This window comes from Salvelinus sp. IW2-2015, linkage group LG15 (assembly GCF_002910315.2).
Source record: "Salvelinus sp. IW2-2015 linkage group LG15, ASM291031v2, whole genome shotgun sequence".
In the NCBI taxonomy this organism is placed as follows: domain Eukaryota; kingdom Metazoa; phylum Chordata; class Actinopteri; order Salmoniformes; family Salmonidae; genus Salvelinus; species Salvelinus sp. IW2-2015.
Genome location: NC_036855.1, coordinates 10,679,711 through 10,704,071, shown reverse-complemented (window position 1 = coordinate 10,704,071; position 24,361 = coordinate 10,679,711). Strand labels below are relative to the sequence as shown.

The window sequence follows — 24,361 nt, the reverse complement described above, 5'->3', positions numbered from 1 at the left end:
TGATGTTTTGGTCACTTTTGAATGCTGGCGGTGCTTTCACTCTAGTGGTGCATTGAGCGGAGTCTTACAAACCACCCAAGTGGCTCAGTAGTGCAAGCTTTCATCCCAGGATGGCCAACACAAATGCGAGCTGTGGCAGAAGGTTTGCTGTGTCTGTCAGCGTAGTGTCAGAGCATGGAGCGCTTACCAGGAGACAGGCCAGTACATCAGGAAGACGTGGAGGAGGCCATAGGAGGGCACACAGCAGCCAGGACGCTACCTCCGCCTTGTTGCAAGGAGGAGCACTGCCAGAGCCTGCAAATTGACCTCCAGCAGGCTACAAATGTGCATGTGTTCTGCTCAAATACGGTCAGACAACAAGACTCCATGAGGGTGGTATGAGGGCCCGACATCCACGTGGGGGTTGTGCTTACAGCCCAAACACCGTGCAGGACTTTGGCATTTGCCAGAGAAAACACCAGATTGGCCAATTCGCGCTGGCGCCCTGTGTCTTCACAGATGAAAGCGAGGTTACACTGAAGCACATGAGCACATTTGACATACGTGACAGAGTCTTGGAGACGCCGCTGGAGAACGTTCTTGCTGACCTGCAACATCTCCAGCATGCCGGTTTGGCGGCATGGTCAGTCATTGGTGTGGAGGGTTGTTGTGAACTGCGTTCATCTTTGTTGGAGTGAAGGTGAGAGAGCACAGGGCAGTCGTGGTGCATTGGCATTTCTTTGTGGGCCGCACAAGCCCTCCATGTGCTCGCCAGAGCAATGCATGGTGTGCAATAGCATCTGACTGCCATTAGGGTACCGAGATTGAGACTCCTCAGACCCCCTGTGAGGACCATTTATGCTGACACATGCACATTTCGTCGAGCTCATCTCGGTTGCGCCTCACGGGTGTACACAACCACCACCTGTGGAGCGGTCAATCTTTGAGGCACTCTGGCGTTGCTCCCTGTGGTCGACGGCCCCATTGGCTTTACCACCGGAGCAGGTTAGTACTGACACATAGTACTGACACATAGTACTGACACATAGTATTGACATAATACTGACACATAGTACTGACACATAGTACTGACACATAGTACTGACACTCACTCCGCAGTAGTTGGGAAAGGGTACGGGAGCTGGACACACAGCAACCTAGACCCCCGCTGCTGTCGGAGATCACGCCTACTGACTCAAGGTAGCTGGGGAATGGGTAGGCGATTCAGATAATAATAATGATGACGCTGATCATGATGTTTCCACTACCTCTATAATGAATTGCTGTGCTGTAAACCCACGCTTGAAAAACAATAAAAATATAAGTTCAAAAATAATAAAAAAGGAACTAAATGTGTTATTCGCCCCAACACACACACACACACAATAGCCCGCAGTGTGCTAGCTAGCATATAATGTTCAGACTGCCCTGTCCTGACAGTTCTGCCACTCTCTCCAGACCCTGATTCAATGAGACAACCCGAGGCCTTGAGAGCAAATCTGTCTCATTTGTCTGACATCACTGATATGGTATCGGACTAGTTGACTGGCTGAAGATATCACCTTCCATCTTTTTATTTTTTTCACACACACACAAAGTAGGTTTTGGTGGGTTAACCTTTGTGCTTCAATATATTTCTCTGGAATGGATTACAGGATTGTCTGTCCTCTATTAACATTTTGAAGCAAAGCTTCACAGTGTTGTAATGTACTCCTGATACTGTAGTTTTTCTTTAAGACATTTAAATTAAAAGCATACATTTTATACAAAAGTGAAGTAGCTCTGAATACCCAAATCCCCTTGTTTTGTCCCTGAGCCCTCCCCATCCAGGTGCTTGGAAAGCAGGAAGCAGTCATTTCAAAGGAAGCACCTGCTTTTCTCCCACAAGGCTACTGATGGAGAGAGCAACAAGAGAAAACAACAACAACAGAACCCTATAATAAAACTAGCCCTGATTGCACTCGCTCTTGGGTGCCCGCCATCTATGAGTCACTCCAGACAGATTGAGATCTGAAAGGAAGCGTTAGCCGTTGACTAATATGGCTGTTATCTTTAGGAAACATTTTCAAAATGCTTTGAAATAAAAACGATTGCAATATAGTTGTCACGTTCGTTATAGCGATGAGACCAAAGCGCAGCGTGATTTGAATGCATCTTCTTTAAATAAAGAAAGAACACGGAATGAACTATACAAAAACAACGTGAAGCTATATAATCATAGTGCTGACACAAGCAACTAAACATAGACATAGATAATCACCCACGAAAYACTCAAGGAATATGGCTGCCTAAATATGGTTCCCAATCAGAGACAACGATAAACAGCTGCCTCTAATTGAGAACCAATCTAGGCAACCATAGACATACAAAAACCCCTAGACTGGTCACAACCCCATAAACATACAAAACCCCTAGACAGGACAAAAACATATATCACCCATGTCACACCCTGACCTAACCAAAATAATAAAGAAAACAAAGAATACTAAGGTCAGGGCGTGACAATAGTAAGATTTGTCAATTTGAACATTGAACATATAGGGTAGATATTTTCAATATGCTTTCAGAAATACTACTACCACTACTACTAATCATTATTATTATTATTATTATTACTACTACAGTACATGTTATGTATATCGCGCTTTTCTAGGACCGAAAGTCGCTTTACATAGTTTTCTGAAAAGTGAAAAATACTGGTGACTCATGAAGTATGCGAACTGAGACTTGAAGTGTGTAATGAAGTGAAGTGTATAAGTACAGCATATATAAAATGTTGCCCTTTGAAAGCATTAAAATATAAAAATTATATACCAATTACAAACCAATCATGATGCAGTGTTGACCTGCAATTGGTTGTCTGAGACCACAGTCTTGTTAGCTTCAGCAACGATGATCAGACACAAACACGATGCTGCCATCACGATAACAATAGCAATCCCAAAGCCTGATCTCACACCACAACACACACCCACACACACCACACACACACACACACACCACCACCACACACCACACACCACACACCACACACACACACACAACACAACACACACACCATCACACACACAGCACACCCACACACACACACATACACACACACACACACACACATATTTAAGATACTCTTTAAAGAGGTAGGGTTTCAGACGTTTTCTGAACACATACTGTATCTTAAAAGGCACAGAGAAGCGTGACAGATTACATATCTACAGCGTAAAAGCACATCATATACATTACAGCCACCTGGAGCATTATTAAAGCTTACTGAATGAATAAGAGCAATCACAAATGTCAGAGCTAAATTTACTTTTTAAGTACATTCATTAAGCTGTAATAATTCTCTGTGTATGTAGCTATAATGTCTTGTTAATTTATGATGCGCTTATAAATGTGTAATGTATGCGTGTTTGTGTTAATGTAAATTGTACCGCAAAACAAAATCAAACCACTGAAATACAATGGGACACTATTTGTGTATTAGTATTGTACTGTTAGACATTTACTGTACTGCTGGACCTAGAAACAAAAGCATTTTGCTGCACCTACACTATATATACAAAGGTATGTGGACACCCCTTCAAATGAGTGGATTCTGCTATTTCAGCCACACCTGTTGCTGACAGGTATATAAAATTGAGCACACAGCCATGCTATCTCCATAGACAAACACTGGCAGCAGTATGGCCTTACTGAAGAGCTCAGTGACTTTCAACATGGCGCCGTCATATGATTCCACCTTTCCAACTAGTCAGTTTGTACAATTTCTGCCCTGCTACAGCTGCCCCGGTCAACTGTAAGTGCTTTCATTGTGAAGTGGAAGCATCTAGGAGCAACAACGGCTTAGCAATGAAGTGGTAGGCCACACAAGCTCATAGAACGAGATCGCAGAGTGCTGAAGCGCGTAAAAATCCTCTGTCCTCACTCACTACTGAGTTTCAACCTGCCTCTGGAAGCAACGTCAGCATAATAACTGTTCATCATGAGCTTCATGAAATGGGTTTCTATGGCCGCACACAAGCCTAAGATTACCATGCACATTGCCAAGCGTCGGTTGGAGTTGTGTAAAGCTCGTTGCCATTGGTATATGGATCAGTGGAAACAAATTCTCTGGAGTGATGAATCACGCTTCACCATCTTGCAGCCTAACGGACAAATCTGGGTTTGGCGGATGCCAGGAGAATGCTACCTGCCCGAATGCATAGTGCCATCTGTAAAGTTTGGTGGAGGAGAAATAATGGTTTGGGCCTGTTTTTCTTGCTTCAGGCTAGGCCCCTTAGTTCCACTGAAGGGAAATCTTAATGCTATAGCATACAATGACATTGTAGACAATTCCTTGCTTCCAACTTTGTGGCAACAGTTTGGAGAAGGTCCTTTTCTACTTCAGCATGACAATGCCCCTGTGCACAAAGCGAGGTCCATACAAAAATTATTTGTCGAGATCAGTGTGGAAAAACTTCACTGGCCTGCAGAGAGCCCTGACCTCAACCCCATCGAACACCTTTTGGATTAATTGGAACCCCAACTGCGAGCCAGGCCTAATCGCCCAACATCAGTTCCCGACCTCACTAATGCTCGTGGCTGAATGGAAGCAAGTCCCTGCAGCAATGTTCCAACATCTAGTGGACAGCCTTTCCATAAGAGTGGAGGCTGTTATAGCAGCAAAGGTGGGACCAACTCCATATTAATGCCCATGATTTTGGAATGATATGTTCGACGAGCAGGTGTCCACATACTTTTGGTCATGTAGTGTACTTTAACATCTGCAAATCTGGTACATGACAAATAAACTTTGATTTGATGTGCATTGATTGGTAGGCAGCTAAAGTAAATGTGCAAACTGCAGGGCACGTCACTTCTCTCAAGTCTTACTAGTTCTATCCTCCCATCAGTCAGAATCTGGATCCCATCCAGCCATCACAGAATCTAACTGGTGAGATGTCTTAGCAGACAAGCTGCAGGTTTCTATGGCGACAGCACGAGTCACATTGTAGCCTGAGCAGAGTCCACAGCAGCTATCTCTGAGAGATAGAGTACGTCAACAAGCCCATTCATAACACAGATAACTGGTATCACGCATAATCATTGGTTCACATTTCTTTTCATCAGGATAGGAAACAGTTAGGTGGAAGGATACAGTCTGTGTAATTTCATCATTTACATTTACATTTACATTTAAGTCATTTAGCAGACGCTCTTATCCAGAGCGACTTACAAGTTGGATCATTCCAGAACAATAAATATATTGGACCCTGGAAACTGTGCATATTATTCTTTCCCAAAAAGTTGAAATTTCATCCTTATGTGCACGTTTGAGGCTGGAGTCCTCTTTTCTAACATTTCTCTTGTATGACATTTAGACTAAATCTATTTGGTACCCCCTATGAGCAATGATAGTTTTGACAGCTAACAGCAGCCTTGTTTATGCCCAAAGGACAAGATCACATCCATGCTGAAACAATGTGAATCTTTACTGTTGCGTTCCTCAAGGGCTGGCATCATTAGATGAGGAGCATTCAGTACGTTCTCTCTCAAGTATCACTCTACATCTCTGCTGTCACAGTGGGGACAATATCATATCAAACCTGGCAACCCTCCACTACCTCGTAAGGGGGCTTGGATAGAGCAGATGCAGAATTTACACAGTCTTCACATGAACTCCTGCTTTACAGCCACAATCAGAACAGAGGGAAGACACACCATTCCTCATCCCCATGGGCTGTTATAGTGAAAAACAACTTGCACAATCATGTCAGCCTTACCAAGAATACATTTTCATTTGCAGACGCTCTTATCCAGAGCGACTTACCTATCACTCAGGCATACAAATGCATACTCCTGCATGGACTGTTCACAGATTTTATATGACAGAAAAGGGTTGTAGGTGGCTAACATCATCTGTTGACAGTTCCTACAGTGCATGTTTAGAGTGAATGACTCACATCATACTGAGAAGTGACAGACTTGAGACAAGACTGATGAATTCATTCACATTAAAAAGAATAGGGTAAAAAGGTAGTTCAACTAATTACTATTTTGTAGTGTATATTATGAATCTGCCAACACTAGTAATAACCATTGTTTATTCACAAAGCTTGATAACACATTCCCCTGAGTAAAATAGGTTAAATACGCAAAACCATGTAGCTATGGGAACCTGGGTGATTACCTCATTATCAATGACAACAGAGGATTTCCTTTCCTGTGATCAGTCATGTGTCTCACCCAGGTAATAAGACACTTTTTGGCTCAAGGGCTACATCGGTTTTTTGAGGGCCGCACAGATTTGTTTTTGAAAATTTTTCAAAATCTATTGCGAGACCAGAAAAAGGCCAGTTATTTGAAAATATATACAGTACCAGTCAAAAGTCTGAATACTTATGTGAATAAGGTATTTCATTTTTTTTTTAATGATACATTTGCAAATATTTCTAACAACCTGTTTTAACGTTGTCATTATGGGTATTGTGTGTAGAATTATGTGATTTTTTTTATTTAACCAATTTTAGAATAAGGATGTAACGTAACAAAATGTGGAAAAAGTGAAGGGGTCTGAATACTTTCCGAATGCACTGTTTATACACTACTGGTCAAAAGTATTTGAACACCTACTCATTCAAGGGTTTTTCTTTATTTTTACTAATTTCTACATTGTAGAATAATAGTGAAGACATCAAAACTATGAAATAACACATATGGAATCATGTAGTAACCAAAGAAGTGTTAAACAAATATTTTCTATTTGAGATTCTTCAAAGTAGCCACCCAATGCCTTGATGACCGCTTTGCATAATCTTGGCATTCTCTCAACCAGCTTTATGAGGTAGAGGAAGTTAATTTGTGGAATTTCTTTCCTTCTTAATGTGTTCGAGCCAATCAGTTGTGTTGTGACAAGGTAGGGGTGGTACACAAGATAGCCCTACTTGGTAAAAGACCAAGTTCATATTATGGCAAGAACAGCTCAAATAAGCAAAGAGAAACAACAATCCATCATTACTTTAAGACATGAAGGTCAGTCAATGCAGAACATTTCAATAACTTTGAAAGTTTCTTCAAGTGCAGTCGCAAAAACCATCAAGCGTTATGATGAAACTGGCTCTCATGACGACCGCCACAGGAAGGGGAGACCCAGAGTTACCTCTGCTGCAGAGGATAAGTTCATTAGGGTTACCAGCCTCAGAAATTGTAGCCCAAATAAATGCTTCATGGAGTTCAAGTAACAGAAACATCTCAACATCAATTGTTCGTAGGAGGCTGCGTGAATCAGGCCTTCATGGTCGAATTGCTGCAAAGAAACCACTAATAAAGGACACCAATAATAAGAAGAGACTTGCTTGGGCCAAGAAACACAAGCAATGGACATTAGACCGGTGGAAATCTATCCTTTGGTCTGATGAGTCCAAATTTGAGATTTTTGGTTCCAACACCCGTGTATTTGTGAGACCAAGTAGGTGAACGGATGATCTCCGCATGTGTGGTTCCCACTGTGAAGCATGGAGGAGGAGGCGTGATGGTGTGTGGGTACTTTGCTGGTGACACTGTCTGAATTTTTTATTTAGAATTCAAGGCACACATAACCAGCATGGCTACCACAGCATTCTGCAGCGATACGCCATCCCATCTGGTTTGAGCTTAGTGGGATTATCATTTGTTTTTCAACAGGAAAATTACCCAAAACACACATCCAGGCTGTGTAAGGGCTATTTGATCAAGAAGGAGAGTGATGGAGTGTTGCATCAGATGACCCGCCCTCCACAATCACCCGACCTCAACCCAATTGAGATGGTTTGAAATGAATTGTACCGCAGAGTGAAGGAAAAGCAGACGACAAGTGCTCAGCATATGTGGAAACTACTTCAAGCTGGTTGAGAGAATGCCAAGAGTGTGCAAAGCTGTCATCAAAAAGGGTGGCTACTTTGAAGAATCTCAAATAACACTGTTTTGGTTACTACATGATTCCATATGTGTTATTTCATAGTTTTGATGTCTTCACTAATATTCTACAATGTAAAAAATAGTAAAAATAAATAAAAACCCTTGAATGAGTAGCTGTGTCCAAACTTTTGACTGGTACTGTATATATTAATATTAATATCATACAGTTGATACCTAAGCCTATAGGTCCTGATACATTTAGTGCTCAAATCTCTGACAGCTGAACCGTGAGGTGGACAATTATTGTTCCAGGAAAGTAGCCAAAAATAATCATAATTGGCTATTAAGTTTTGCATAAGCTTCACATCGAAACACAATGAATAGTGTTTTGTAATTTGTTATAGGTTGTTTTTAAGGACACATAAATGTGCCTTATTTGGCCAACATCCCTAATTTATTGATGGCGCTGGCTGCGCCAGGTTGGATTTGAATGCATATGGATATCCGTAAAATGTCTCAAATGTCCGGTTTATTCAAATCTTGTCAAGTTGTCTGGCGCCAAATTTTCCTGAAGGATACTCTGAAATGGCATATTGTTTTTATGAAGATTTAAGAATATTTACATGAAAATCTATGGCCAATTGGATGGAAACCTAGCTATAGATGCCCTAAAGACTCTAGTAAATGTGCTAGTCCAGTGTCACTTTGATTATGCCTGCATGTCATGGTTCACTAGCAGCCCCAAACATCTAAAGAATAAGCTACCAGCCAAACAAGCTTGTAAAAATTGTACTAAAACTCTCCCCTGATACTCATCTGGAGGTTGAGCATGTTTTCCTTTCTATCTATGTAATTATATATGTATTTATGTAAAAAATAAGAACCACAATGGAAATAAGTCCCCGACTTTATTGTGCAATCCCAGTCACTTTAAAAAATCTTTGTGTATATATGTATTTTTTTTACTGACAAATAAAGTCAATCAATCCAAACTGTGCAATGGCCAATTGATGAATGGAAAAAGACATCCGTTACAAAACACCAAAAAGTTTAATTACATTCGGGGAAGCCTTCGATACTGGGTAGGCCTACAAGGTAGGAATGGATGTATTTTCTGTTTGTCAAGATTGACATAGTCTACCTTGATTTGGACCAGCCCCTCCCCCCCAGTCAATTTCGATCTGTCCCTAAGTAAGCAGCCATGCTAAAAAAGGTGACTGATAGAGAAAAGAAAATGAAAGATGAGCCATTGTCCTCTGCGCCCTACTCTTTCATGAGTGTGTAGCTCTCTCCTTATGTAAACACAGGTGTGTGTGTGACGTGTGTATGTGTGTAGCAGAGGGGAAGAGAGAGACACAGGGAAAGAAAGAGCGATAGAGAGAGAACCGAGATACGCCCAGTATAGGCTATTCTTAAGCATGCTTCAGTCACTGAAGCATAACGTTCTGGCCTACACTCTTATAAAAAAGGGTTCTTCGCCTGTCCCCATAGGAAACGCTTTTTGGTTCCAGGTAGAACCCTTTTGGGTTCCAGGTATAACCCTTTTGGGTTCCATGTAGAACCCTCTGTGGAAGGGTTCTACATAGATCCGAAAAGGGTTCAACCTGGAACAAAAAAGGGTTTTATCTGGAACTGGGACCTTCTGCAAAGGGTTCTCCTATGGGGACAGCCGAAGAACCCTTTCAGGTTCTATAAAGCACTTTTTTTTGTGTAGACCCAGGTAGACATTGTACAATGTGGAACATAACCAGTTGGTAAGGGAGAGCTTTCAGCATTCACTGCCAAGCCACCAGACAAACAGTACCCAAGCTAAGAAATTAGAGAAATAATTAATGAATACAAACAGAGTGAGTACATCTGAATCACTATCATTACTGGCTTATATGTCCAGGTGAACATTCCCTGCTGCATCATATTTGTGATGGGGCCAGTAACTGAAAGGTTGGTGGTTCGAATCCCTGAGATGACTAAGTGAAAAATCTGTTGATGTGCCCTTGAGTAAAGCACTTAACCCTAATTGCTCTGGATAAGAGTGTCTGATAAATTACTAAAATGTACATTTGTTGGTGGTATGCTTCATTTGACATAGTTTCTTACAATGCATGTAGCCTAGCAGCTGAATGTTCATTAAGCTAAAAGCTCAACAGATGCCCACTGCCTTTGTCCTTTATGCCTACTATTTGCATTGAAATGGCAAACAAATAAGCTTATATTAACTCACTTTTAGTGACTCAAGTTCCATTTCCTTTCAGCAACCTCTTGTGCAGGGTGCTCTACCTCTTACCATAAAGGCTCTCTTCAGAGGATATCACCCTGGCGTAAAGATATATTTTCAGAGGCATCTGTGCTTTAAAAAAATAATAATCTAAATCCGTTTACTTCCATTTTCACTCCAATAGTTGCTACTGGGCAATCATATCACTGGCTCAGGCTGTTCTGTGTGCCTCAGTGGTGTGCTGGAGAGTCTAGCAATCATATTGTATAATTGGAGAAACACAGACTGCTCTGGTCATGTGGTCCGTCTCCACTCCACTGCAGTTTATTTAAAAAGCAGCTACATTGTAAGCGCTGAGCACTAGGGAGCTAAACCTGGGGGGGATCCTGGGGAAAGTGAATCTCAGTAGGCCCTCTTAACACAGGCAGGTTTAAATACAGGGTTGGTCTGTACTCTGCTGATAAGGCTGGTGACAGGCATTTATGAAGATCAGGAGTAAGTGATGGGAGATTAAATCTCTCTTTCATTCATACCCAGACTTGGACAATTTGATGCCTTTGTTTGCTTGACACAAGGTCTTGTGCTTTATTGAGACCAATAAAGATAAAGTCTGAATCTTCCGACAAAACCGACCAATCACTTCACAAATAACCCCTGAAGACAGGAGAGGAAAATAACTTAATTTCTCTGATCCGTTATTGGTCTACTACACCAAGTATGAGACGTTTAACAATCTGACCCAAAGACATCCTGGAAAGATTGAAATTGTTTGATGAAGAAGATGCTGATGATGACAATAGAAATAGAGCGGGGGAAACCTCAGCCTCCACTTCAGAGTTGAGTGCAAGGAGTATTGATGTCTCTGAGGGGTTTTTGGCTTGGTTTGCTAACTACCTTTCTCAACGAGTGCAGTGTATAAAGTCAGAACATCTGCTGTCTCAGCCACCCCAAGGCTCGATCCTAAGCCCCACGCTCTTCTCAATTTATATCAATAATTTAGCTAAGGCAGTAGGAAGCTCTCTCATCCATTTATATGCAGATGATACGGTCTTATACTCAGCTGGCCCCTCCTCGGATTTTGTGTTAAACGCTCTACAACAAAGCTTTCTTAGTGTCCAACAAGCTTTCTCTACCCTTAACCTTGTTCTGACATCTCCAAAACAAAGGTCATGTGGTTTGGTAAGAAGAATGCCCCTCGCCCCACAGGTGTGATTACTACCTCTGAGGGTTTAGAGCTTAAATTAGTCACCTCATACAAGTACTTGGGAGTATGGCTCAACGGTACACTGTCCTTCTCTCAGCACATATCAAAGCTGCAGGCTAAGGTTATCTCAACTTGGTTTCCTCTATCGTAATCGCTCCTCTTTCACCCCAGCTGCCAAACTAACCCTGATTCAGATGACCATCCTACCCATGCTAGATTATGGAGAGGTAATTCATAGATCGGCAGATAAGATGTGCCTTACCATTCGGCCATCAGATTTGCCACCAATACTCCTTGTAGGACACATCACTGCACATATATTTATTTTTAATCCCAGCGCCTGTCTCCGCAGGAGGCCTTTTGGTAGGCCATCATTGTACATAAGAATTTGTTCTTAACTGACTTGCCTAGTTAAATAAAGGTTGAATAAAACAAAAAAAGTTATTCACAAGATTTCACAACTGTGCGATGGGGTTAGGGTGGACTCTTTAATCCAAATGGGTTGATAACTGTTTACTTAAAACTGACACATATAATGGCGTATTACTTGTTATCGCATGTATGAGCCCTTATTATTAAAGTGATAATAATTTATTTTACCGTTTTAGCTAATCTTCTTCTGAACCGTTTTAAAAATTCTCGAGTCGTTTTGGCTAGACATGTTTGGAGAATGTAGCAATACTTGTTGACACGGATTGTATCCGTTAGCGGTGCATTCAAATGCACGGGGAAAACACGTTTTGGGAAGTCGAAAATGATCTAAAACTGCACTATACCTTTAAAATGACAAGCATTTCTTTGCAACACTTCTTCAATTCTTCAACATCTATAGCTTGTTTAGTTAGTATCATAATGAGATGCTAGTAAGACATTAGAGGGCGAATGCAGTCTTGCATGACTGCATTCTACAGGCTAGCTGGATTTCCATGACAGGACCCTCCCTATACATAGATTATTTATAGTTCAACTATATACATTAACCCATCATTAAATACTTAATTAGTTATAAGAATATGGTCAACTTCAAAATATATATTACACCTTGCCCTAATGTTCATCTTATTTGCAAAGATTGACAGCAAATACACGAGTGGATGAAGTAGCCTACTATTTTCATAAAATGTGCACACAAAAATAAAATGGTAACAGTTACTGTAAAAGTAAATGAATGAACAAAAAACAAGCATAGCGTATCTACTCAGGGAGGGAGTATTTTAGCCATACGCATAACCAAAGTGTTTGTTTCTCCTATTTGATAATTGTTGCAGACTGGCAAAAAAATACCCACCTCCTTCTTGACCGTGCGCAGCAGCTTCTGTCGCGTCTCTGCTTGTAAAACATAACAGAAAGGGTTTCATGTCATTTCTTTTATAACACATTTCCTTTTAAATTTACATCTTCAGCACATGATGGATATTTAATTTGATTATGTTCTATACGGTCCTGTGTTCTCTCACCTGCCATTGTGGTTGCTGCTGTTGTTGTTTATGTTGTTGTTTATGTTGCTATGGAATCGGGTCCACTTTATGTAGCTCCTTCACACTGCTCCCATCAGTCCAATGTGGCTGTGTGGAGCAGAGGGAGCCAGCGCTCGAGACTTTACTCACACCTCTTAAAGCTACAGTAATCTCTTAAATTCGATTAAGTCTATAGACTTTTTCCAGAAACGCAAGATAAAAATTATACACAAGAAGAATAAGTGACTCTTTTACACATGTTTGCCGTGATGTTTCACATTTAGTTCTGCATTGTCTGTGAGTACAAGTCAAAGACAGTGCCATTTAGGCATTATGTAACCTATTCGTTATTGAATAGCCTGATTTTGTCCAAACAGGTGACGTATTCTTCACGAGCCCTTATAAAGTCAGGAGCATATCATTAACCATTAATTTCTAGAATCATTTCCATAATAATGAAGCATTCCTATAACTTTTATCATGGCTTCATCATATTCTTCATGCATATTTTCACATGTATGCCAGTTTTTACAGATGATGCACCATCATCCATAACAAAACTGAGAAGACAAAATAGCCAGAGACAGCAGGAAATACTGTATTTTCTGCATAGGCCTAATCATATGCATTGGATATGTTTGGACATTTGTCCTACACGTGTGTCTAGATGTTTAGACACAGAATTCTAGGCCTACCATTTTCAAATGTCTCATTTATCCATCCTCACCATATCCTGCAGAGAAGTAGACATCCGGAGCCCTAGTCTAGAGCACATTTTGTTACAAAATACACAAAAGCCTTCCCTCACCAATAAGATGTGTTGCTAAGCAACCTCCTGAAACATATTAGCAGAGCTAATTGAGCAGATCCAGTAGATTTGGTGTCCTGGTCTTAAATGACACTATCATATACCGAGAAATCAATATTCCTGTTTAAAGACATTGATCTGGACTCACTGGGAATTAAATACTGCAATAAAAATCATCAGATCCATGTTGTTTATTCTAGACTTGAATAAAGCCGTGGTGGTCAGGAGGAGTTCCAAAAGCTGTGGACAATAGTGGTGTGAATAGAATCTTGTGCGCTGGGGATATCATATCTAAATTCACATATCCCATTTGCCTTCAGGTAGCAGAGTGGGGACACAACATTCTTTCATATAGATTAGAATTAATTAAACATGCCACAGGGATATAGTCTTGGTTCATTGGTGAATCAAAATGATGTCACTTGAGGTGTGTGTATAGGAACAACTTTCTAATATTGAGTTGGACCCCCCTCAGTACAACCTCAATTCATCGGGGCTTGGACTCTACAAGGTGTCGAAAGCATTCCACTGGAATGCTGGCCCATGTTGACTCCAATTGCTTTCCACAGTTGAGTCAATTTGTCTGGATGTCTTTTGGGTGGTAGATCATCCTTGATACACACAGAAAACTGTTAAGCATGAAAAAACAGTTCTTGACACAAATCAGTGCACCTGGCACCTACTACCATACCCCGTTCAAAGGCACTTACATATTTTGTCTTGCCCATTCACCATGAATGGCACACATACACAATCCATGTCTCAAATGTCTCAAGGCTTAAAAATCATTCTTTAACCTGTCTTCTTCCCTCCATCTAAACTGATTGAAGTGGATTTAACAACTGACATCCATAAGGGATCATAGCTTTCACCTGGATTTACCTGGTCAGTCTAAATCATGGAAAGAGCAGGTATTCTTAGTGTTTTGTGTACTCAGTGTATATTTAAGCAATAAGGCCTGAGGGGGTGTGGTATATGGCCAATATACCACGGCTAAGAGCTGTTTTATGCACGACACAATGCAGTGCCTGGACACAGCCCTTAGCCATGTTATATTTCCCATATATCACAAAACCCTGAGGTGCCTTATTGCTATTATAAACTGTTTACCAACGTAATTAGAGCAGTAAAAATAACTGTTTTGTCATACCTGTGGTATACGGTCTGATATACCACTGCTGTCAGCCAATCAGCATTCAGGGCTCGAACCACCCAGTTTATAATAAGGTATATCAGATCATATACCATGGGTTTGACAAAACATTAATTTTTACTATTTTTACTAATTACATTGGTAACCAGTTTATAATAGCAATAAGGCACATCGGGGGTTTGCGTCGTACCTAAGAACAGCCCTTAGCCGTGGTATATTGGCCATATACCACACCCCCTCGGGTCTTATTGCTTAATTAAACTGTGCAGTTTCCACATGTATTTTGTTTTAGACACTCAGTAGCATCTCCTTTTATTATTACTCCGTCTTGTGGTGAAATGTTGAACCGTGATTCTGGTAGACCTAGACGCAGGGGTTCCCAAACATTTCCACTCAGGCTGCCCTTTCAGTTTTGGGGAACATCCCCGCCTCTCCCTGTGCACACCACATATATTTCTATGGGCACAAGCACTGTTCATGACACAAACTGTTCACACCCCTCTTGTTGGCAGAATTTTTGTTGTTGTTGTAAGTTTAAAGCGTATTTCCTGAAATTCTACACATTTTATCATGGGGCAGAGAAAATGTTGCCATTTTAAAGCTCATTTTCTTGCACTTCTATACATTTTGCCATGTCTAAAGTGTATTTATGTGATATTTGAGTGACTCAAACATTACAACAAAATCTATGGGCTAAAAAAAACAAGCTAAAAAACATTAGCTGGCATGGGCTAGTTGATTTCTGACAAGTTAATAATAGCTCTCTAAGGTATGCAATGACTGACATGACAAGAGGAAAACTGATGATGCACTACCCAATTTTGAAATTGTTGTCTGTGCATTCTACTATTACAACTTTCAATAGTTCTTTTTTTTAGGGGGGGGACCCCGCACCTCCCCTGCCGATACCTCAGTTTGGAAACCACTGTCCTAGAGTACACGGAGTACCACTGTCCTAGAGTCCATTCCAGTCTTTACAATGAGCCCGTCCTCCTTTGGTTCCTCCCACCAGCCTCCTCTGAACTGCACTTATTCACATACAGGATTGAAAAAAAAAACGCATTGAAATGCTATCTAAGAGTACTAAAAACATTATTCATTCTGCATTTACTTAAGATCAGTTCCTTTTGTAGGCTACAGCACTGTCTGTGCACTAAGGGTAATATACATATATATACACTACCGTTCAAAAGTTTGGGGTCACTTAGAAATGTCCTTGTTTTTGAAAGAAAAGCATATTTTCTGCCCATTAAAATAACATCAAATTGATCAGGAATACAGTGTAGACATTGTTAATGTTGTAAATGACTATTGTAGTTGAAAACAGCAGCTTTTTTTATGGAATATCTACATAGGCGTACAGAGGCCCATTATCAGCAACCATCACTCCTGTGTTCCAATGGCACATTGTGTTAGCTAATCCAAGTTTATCATTTAAAAGGCTAATTGATCATTAGAAAACCCTTTAGCAATTATGTTAGCACAGCTGAAAACTGTTGTCCTGATTAAAGAAGCAATAAAACTGGCCTTCTTTAGACTAGTTAAGTATCTGAAGCATCAGCATTTGTGGGTTTGATTACAAAATGGCCAGAAACAAATAACTTTTTTCTGAAACTTGCCAGTCTATTCTTGTTCTGAGAAATGAAGGCTATTTCATGCGAGAAATTGCCAAGAACGCTGTGTACTACTCCCTTCACAAAACAGTGCAAACTGGTTATAACCAGAATAGAAAGAGGAGTGGGAGGCCCGGTGCACAACTGAGCAAGAGGACAAATACATTAGTGTCTAGTTTGAGAAACACTCCTCACAAGTCCTCAACTGGCAACTTCATTAAATAAACTCAGCAAAAAAAGAAACGTCCTCTCACTGCCAGCTGCGTTTATTTCAGCAAACTTAACATGTGTAAATATATGTATGAACATAACAAGATTTAACAACTGAGACATAAACTGAACAAGTTCCACAGACATGTGACGAACAGAAATGGAATAATCCGTCACTGAGCAAAGGGGGGGCTCAAAATCAAAAGTAACAGTCAGTATCTGGTGTGGCCACAAGCTGCAATTACTGCAGTGCATCTCCTCCTCATGGACTGCACCAGATTAGCCAGTTCTTGCTGTGAGATGCTAACCCACTCTTCCACCAAGGCACCTGTAAGTTACCGGACATTTCTGAGGGAATGGCCCTAGCCCTCACCCTCCGATCCAAAAAGTCCCAGACGTGCTCAATGGGATTGAGATCCGGGCTCTTCACTGGCCATGACAGAACACTGACATTTCTGTCTTGCAGGAAATCATGTACAGAACGAGCAGTATGGCTGGTGGCATTGTCATGCTGGAGGGTCATGTCAGGATGAGCCTGTAGGAAGGGTACCACATGAGGGAGGAGGATGTCTTCACTGTAATGCACAGTGTCGAGATTGCCTGCAATGACAAAAAGCTCAGTCCGATGATGCTGTGACACACTGCCCCAGACCATGACGGACGCTCCACCTCCAAATCGATCCCGCTCCAGAGTACAGCCCTCGGTGTAACGCTCATTCCTTTGACGATAAATGCGAATCCAAACATCACCTCTCATGAGACAAAACCGCGACTCGTCAGTGAAGAGCACTTTTTTGCCAGTCCTGTCTGGTCCAGGGACGGTGGGTTTGTGCCCATAGGCGACGTTGTTGCCGGTGATGTCTGGTGAGGACCTGCCTTACAACAGGCCTAAAAGCCCTCAGTCCAGCCTCTCTCAGCCTATTGCGGACAGTCTGAGCACTGATGGAGGGATTGTGCGTTCCTGGTGTAACTCAGGCAGTTGTTGTTGCCATCCTGTACCTGTCCCGCAGTTCGGATGTACCGATCCTGTGCAGGTGTTGTTTACATGTGGTCTGCCACTGAGGTACCGTTTGAGACGTAGACACGGATTCATGTAGTCAGTAGAAAGGCTCTTTAGTGTCCTAAGTTTTCATAACTGTGACCTTAATTGCATACCGTCTGTAAGCTGTTAGTGTCTTAACAACCGTTCCACAGGTGCATGTTCATTAATTGTTTATGGTTCATTGAACAAGCATGGGAAACAGTGTTTAAACCCTTTACAATGAATATCTGTGAAGTTATTTGGATTTTTACCGATTATCTTTGAAAGACAGGGTCCTGAAAAAGGGATGTTTCTTTTTCTGCTGAGTTTAGTACCCGCAAAACACCAGTCTCAACGTCAACAGTGAACAGGCCACTCCAGGATGCTGGCCTTCTAGGCAGAATGCCAAGAGTCTGCAAAGCTGTCATCAAGGCAAAGGGTGACTATTTGAAGAATCTCAAATACAAAATAGATTTTGATATGTTTAACTCTTTTTGGTTACTACATGATTCCATGTGTTATTATTCTACAATGTAGAAAATAGTAAAAATAAAGAAAAACCCTTGAATGAGTAGGTGTTCTAAAAATGTTGACCGGTAGTGTATATATATATATGTAAAAAAATATATATATATATACCTAATTCATTTTTTTTTTTTACATTTACGTTTTGATTGGTGAAATCCTAAAACATTTTATGGACGTTTTTGAGAAATAACTTGTAGAGTTGGCATTGTCCAGTAGATGGTGACAGTGTCATTGGAAATTATTTCTTCAGGAACGAAAGTGAGAATTTTTCTAGACCAAAATAGATCATGAATGCATATATTTCATGCTAGAGTCATTCTTAAGTCATTAACGTTACAATGATTTCCTACTGCATAATTTTAGATGGCACCAAACAGTAGTTTCTTCTGTTTGGTGGGCCCATAATTACACTGAGTATACAAAACATTAAGAACACCTGCTCTTTCCATGACATAGGCTGACCAGGTGAATCAAGGTGAAATCCCTAAATCCACTTCAATCAGTGTAGATGAAAGGGAGGAGACATGTTAAAGAAGGATTTTTAAGTCTTGAGACAATTGAGACATGGATTGTGTTTGTGTGTCATTCAGATGGTGAATGGGCAAGACAAAAGATGTAAGTGCCTTTGAACGGTGTAGGACCCAAAGGACATCCAGCCAACTTGACACAACTGTGGGAAGCATTGGAGTCAACATGGGCCAGCATCCCTGTGGAACACTTTCGATACTTTGTAGAGTACATTCCCCGATGAATTGAGGTTGTTCTGAGGGCAAGGGGGGGGGGTCCTAGAAAACTCAGTGAGTATCATTTACTGACAGCATGGTAAGTGAAACTCTATGTTTGGGCTTGTCTAAGGACGAGGACAGGTAGTACAGTAGATGTGATGGTTGTGGACTTGACTAAACCCTTGGTGGAACAGCCCATTGGAGTGTAAACAGCAAAACACCAGTCCCTGGGGGGCCAACCTGTCAGCTAGATCAGGTGGTGAAAGGGCAGGCAGGTAATGTAGGATGACAGAGGAAGAGGTGGACATTGCTTAGCAAGGCCAGACACAGGCCTCCTACTCTGTGGGCCTGGACCATTCTCTCTCATTGCCTTCCTGTCCTCTGAGGACGTTTGATTCCCCCACTAAAGCTTGGGCTTTCTACTCTCTGATGCCTGTCAAAATACCAAAGAGGAGACACATGCTTTACATCATGACATGTAGACATGTTCACATACTCGTTTTGAAGAGGGTCAAGGTGTGGTCACTTGAGTTTGAAATGAACTCAGAGCTGGAATAAAGCCTGGGAAAAGCGATACTGTCTCAGATTTTGCAACCCTCTTCACTGGTGAGCCTGACACTATTTGCCAACTTATCTTTATTAAATAACTAGGAAACTAAGAGTGTGAAATAGCCGTGCTTCTAGGTACTCTAATTTCACAATTCCAATAGACACTGAATGGCTACTGTCAAAGTGGCTATGCTGGCAGTGAAATGTAATACCTCTTCTTACCCTATTATTATTATTATTATTATTATTATTATTATTATTATTATTATACCTCTTCACAGCCTCAAAAGGACAGCGCTCTTCTTCCACTAAATTCTGGCTAATGCGATAATAATGAGAGTTATTATCATGTTGTAATCACAATTACTTATTGTGTGATTGCTCTTTTTCTACCGACAGCATAAAATCTGTAGTGTGCCTTTAAAACTGGGATTCCCTTCCTGGGTTGACTCACTCATTACTGTTGCTTTAGATCATGTAGTAACCTTAATGCCATGCCAGAACTTCTGCCTGACTACACATTGTACCAGCTTCCATTCGCTTACTCATGGATGGGAGGCCCATCAATTATCACGCCATCACAACGCTCACACCAGCACAATACACAAAGCACAACAGGGTTGTATTCAATTAGGCACACAAGAGAAACTGTTTTAAAGCTTTTAGCAATGTTTCAGTCTGTTTTCTTTTGTTTGGTACCTAATGCCCTTAAACCTCATAGGAATGCAGCCAAATGATGCCATCGCTTGTCTGTAATCCCCTGTAAACCCAGGCTGACTACAGAACCAGTAGATGGCTGGAAATCTCTGCTTAGATTGATAACAACACATAGGGCATTCCTCTGAATCAGAAAGGATGAGTTCACAGAAGACAGTTTAAAAAATCTGGGCTTCTGACGCACCGGAGAAAAACAATGTGGACACCAATGAGGATAGGAACAGAAAAGAACAAGAAGAAAAATAAGAAGTAATACATGTATAAGAGTACCAAGACCAACAAGAATAAGGCCAGCAACCACAAATGCAAAAAATAGTAAGAAAGAAACAACAATGGTGCATATCCATATCGCTCTGATTGTGGGAGCGGTGATGTCAGTGACAGCTCCCCTGAGATATGAGTGTAAGGCCGCCATCATGCACACGTCCATGTGTGATCAGAGTCGACAGTCTCTAATGGGCACCAGGGCATGTGCAGGGAGGCCCTGTCAGTCCGATGTTCTTTTGACCATGTGCCAACGCAGATTGACAGGCCTGTATGTGGAAGATGGCCTGTGCCATATAGTGCAGGATCTGTGACTGTAGTGGTTTGACCCTCAGGGCCCCGCAGTCTTTGCCTGAGCAGCCATGACGTTTCCCCCTGACTAGCTCCTTACCCTATCCTCAGTCTCAAGTCACAGCGTTGGCAGCGAGTTGACGTTTGAAATATAATAAAGTTTGAGCTACAGGAGCCGTTGACAAGATCCTCATCATGAGATATGAATGATTATTAAAAAAACAAGACAGTTTTTGACACATACAGTGTTCTAATGAAATAATTTGCTTTATAAATGGTATAAAACAATAGTGTAGCATCAGAAGCCTACATTAGAACTCTTCACGACAAGTCAGACCGCATTATTAAGTGTAAAGTTCATGATGGCTTTAAATGCTGCTGGTCCTATCTCGTTGTCATATCCATTTTCCAAACTAACCTAATTTGGTGCACTCTCGACTCAATGACCTGCAAGATTACAACAGTATGTATATTTGGTTAGGACTCTTTAGGACTTTTGAAATTGGCCTGTGCTAAAAGTGGTGGATTCCCTAACTAGTTCAGTTAAGCTGTTGTCTCCTCACCAAAAGCATTTCCCTATACTCAGGAAGCAAAGACCCTTTGAGACTTTGTCTACTTAAAGAGGTCAAAATGGTCAAGGTTTATTTCTCACACACACACACACACACACACACACACACACACACACACACACACACACACACACACCACACACACACACACACACACACACACACACACACACACACACACACACACACACACACACACACACACACACACACACACATACACACACACTTAGCCGTCTTTATTACAGTTTTTCCCAATTGCTAAAACACAATTTTGCAAACTAGGCTGGTTTTATCAAAATACTTAACACAATTCACAAAACCACACACCCAAACTGCAAAATACCTCATATATCCTGCAAAAACGAAGCAATGCAACCAAAACTACATATAGCATTATCAAAATCAAACGTTTGCACGAAATGGCACACACTTCATTCATACTACCAGATTTTTGTCTAACCAACTACACACTGTTGGGCATAATGAAAGCACTCTCATCTTTAGTATGCTTTGCCATATACTAAATAGTTCAAATTGTAGAAAATTCTTCAGATGCACAGAAATATTTGCAGATACACACACATGCTTGTTGAAACATTTTTATTTTTTATTTTTCACCAACAAGTCAGTGCAATATATGCACAGCAGATATATTTACATTGGACTGAATAAAAATATGCTCACAAAAAAACAGTAAACTGAAAAGAAAATTGAAAAAAAGAGTAAAGAAAAATAATTAGGCAGCATCTTGCCGCACAGCTGGGTCTGGTCACAACGCCTCGCCTCACAGCTGGGTCTGGCCACAACGCCTCGTCTCACAGCTGGGTCTGGCCACAACGCCTCGTCCACATCACAGGCCACAGCTGGGTCTGGCCACAACGCCTCCTCTCACAGCTGGGTCTGGCCACAACGCCTCGTCTCACAGCTGGGTCTGGTCACAACGCCTCGTCTCACAGTGGGTCTGGCCACAACGCCTCGTCCACATCACAGGCCACAGCTGGGTCTGGCCACAACGCCTCGTCTCACAGCTGGGTCTGGGAACAACGCCTCGTCCACATCAACAGCAATATCTTCCCTTGCCAGACATCGAGGGAAGAAGCGCCTTGAGTGCCTTATCCATCCCTGAATCACACCCACATCAATCTCATCACATGCCTCTTCCATAGCCTGCACAAGAGGCATGCGCACAAAGGGCTGCCGGTCGTATACCTTCCACCGCCATGCCGAAAATAACTCTTCTATGGGGTTCAGAAATGGTGAGTATGGTGGGAGGTATTGCACGAGAAATGGTGGGTGGTCAGCAAACCAGTTTTGGACTGGGGCTGCACGATGAAAGCTCACCTTGTCCATACTACAACGAACGGGTTCTTTGATGGTCTGCATCATTCATACGCTCTGGTGGTATGAGAATGTTGTGGAGTCTGTCCAGAAATGTGAGAATATGGGCTGTGTTGTATGGTCCAAGGTTGGCATGACGGTAGAGGACACCATGCGTATTGGAGATGGCAGCGCACATTGTGATGTTCCCACCACGTTGGCCAGGAACATCTATAATGGTTCTGTGGCCAATGACGTTTCTCCCCCTTCTTCTGGTCTTTACTAGGTTGAACCCAGCCTCATCTATAAAGATGAACTCATGTGGGATTGCATGAGCATCTATTTCCAGTACTCCCTGAAAACAAAGAACAAAAGCAGTCAATATGGTGTTATCCAGTACACTGGGAAACAATGTTGCGTGTAGTGTACTGCAGTCAATATTGTACTTACATCCACATATGCTCGTCTGACCTCTTTGTTTCTTTGAGAGTTTCTCTCAAACGGCACCTTATAAAGTTGTTTCATTCTGATTTGGTTTCGCTTGAGAATGCGAGCCAATGTGGACAGACTGACTCGTTGAATGTTGTTGAATATGGTGTTGTCTTGGATGATGTTGCTTTGAATTTATTGTAATCTGACTTCATTATTTTCCAAAACCAAGTTTACAATGGCAGCTTCCTGTACCCCGGTGAACATTTGGCCCCTTCCTCCAACATGGTTGCATCTCTCAGTCCTTTAGAAAAACAAAAAAACTAAAATATAGGGCTTGGACAATGCAGCCAAAAGATATTTCCCCCACAGTAGAGTAAATTCTACAGGAAATTTGTGCAGTTAGTGTATGACATCAGCCATTCATGAAGTAAACAGGTGTCACCCAACTGATACACTATGACATGGGGTGTACTACATAGTGTGAAAGAAATGTTGGTTACATACCTGTACTCCAGTCTAAATGTYCGGATGACACAGGCGACAGTAAAACGGCTCAARTTGGGCTGCACTCTCTGTCCAGCCTYTCRCATTGTCAGCCCATGGTTGATGACATGATCAACTAAGGTTGCTCTGTCCAGCCTCTCTCATTGTCAGCCCATGGTTGATGACATGATCAACTAAGGTTGCTCTGATTTCATTTGAAAGTTGTTGTCTTCTTTGGCCATGAACTCCTCTACCAGCTCTACCCCTACCTCTCACTCTTCCTCCCCCTCTCATTCTCMCCCTCCCTCTTCCTCTTCCTCTCTCTGCAACGGCTTCCATTGTTGTTGTAAAACAAAAGGTGCTCACCTGTGGTCTTTTCATAGTGCTTACTTCCTGATTGAAGTGGTAACAATTAACCATTGAGGTGTTTGGCCAGATGGCACATGTATTGGCCAATTAGCTCATGTAGTGTCATTTTGAATGGCAGTGTTTTGAAATGGCAAACATTTGTCAGATTGTTGTGTCTTATGCAGAGAACCATGTGCAGTGCATTTAAAAAGTGCCATTTTGAATTGCAAAATGTGTGTAAAGCAGAAAATGTGTTTAGACTTTTGGAGACTTGAGAAGAGGTTTTGCTCTCTGTGTGTCAGTTTAAATAATTGTGCTGTGCATGTCATTTTAGTGTGTTAGCAATTGGAAGAAACTGTAATCTTTTGTCAGGGGACATTGCATGGGCAAACACACTACCACCTGAACCATAACATCAAGACCTCTTCAAAGATGTTTCAGATTAGAACATTTGCTTACATTGAGTTTGAGTAGCCAGCTAGTTCCTCCGTCCCTCCATAGCCAGTTACCATTCAGATCCACAGCCAGTCAAATTCCTTCTCAATTTAATATTGACAAGATACATCATGACACTTGTTGTGACCTAACAATGATATT

The 24,361-nt window shown here is 41.5% G+C and overlaps 1 protein-coding gene across 1 annotated transcript in view; it reads right to left on the bottom strand.

Annotated features, from left to right (window-relative positions):
- The window catches only part of LOC111975163 (small G protein signaling modulator 1-like), a 65,070-nt gene extending 52,235 nt beyond the window's left edge, over positions 1 to 12,835 (bottom strand). The window contains exons 1-2 of the mRNA XM_024003369.3: positions 12,731 to 12,835; positions 12,562 to 12,599 (exon numbers count right to left, since the gene is read on the bottom strand). Of these exons, the coding sequence (XP_023859137.1) occupies positions 12,562 to 12,599; positions 12,731 to 12,737 (45 nt within the window). The 5' untranslated portion in view covers positions 12,738 to 12,835. The remainder of the gene's footprint in view (positions 1 to 12,561; positions 12,600 to 12,730) is intronic.
- Positions 12,836 to 24,361: the final 11,526 nt, after the last annotated feature.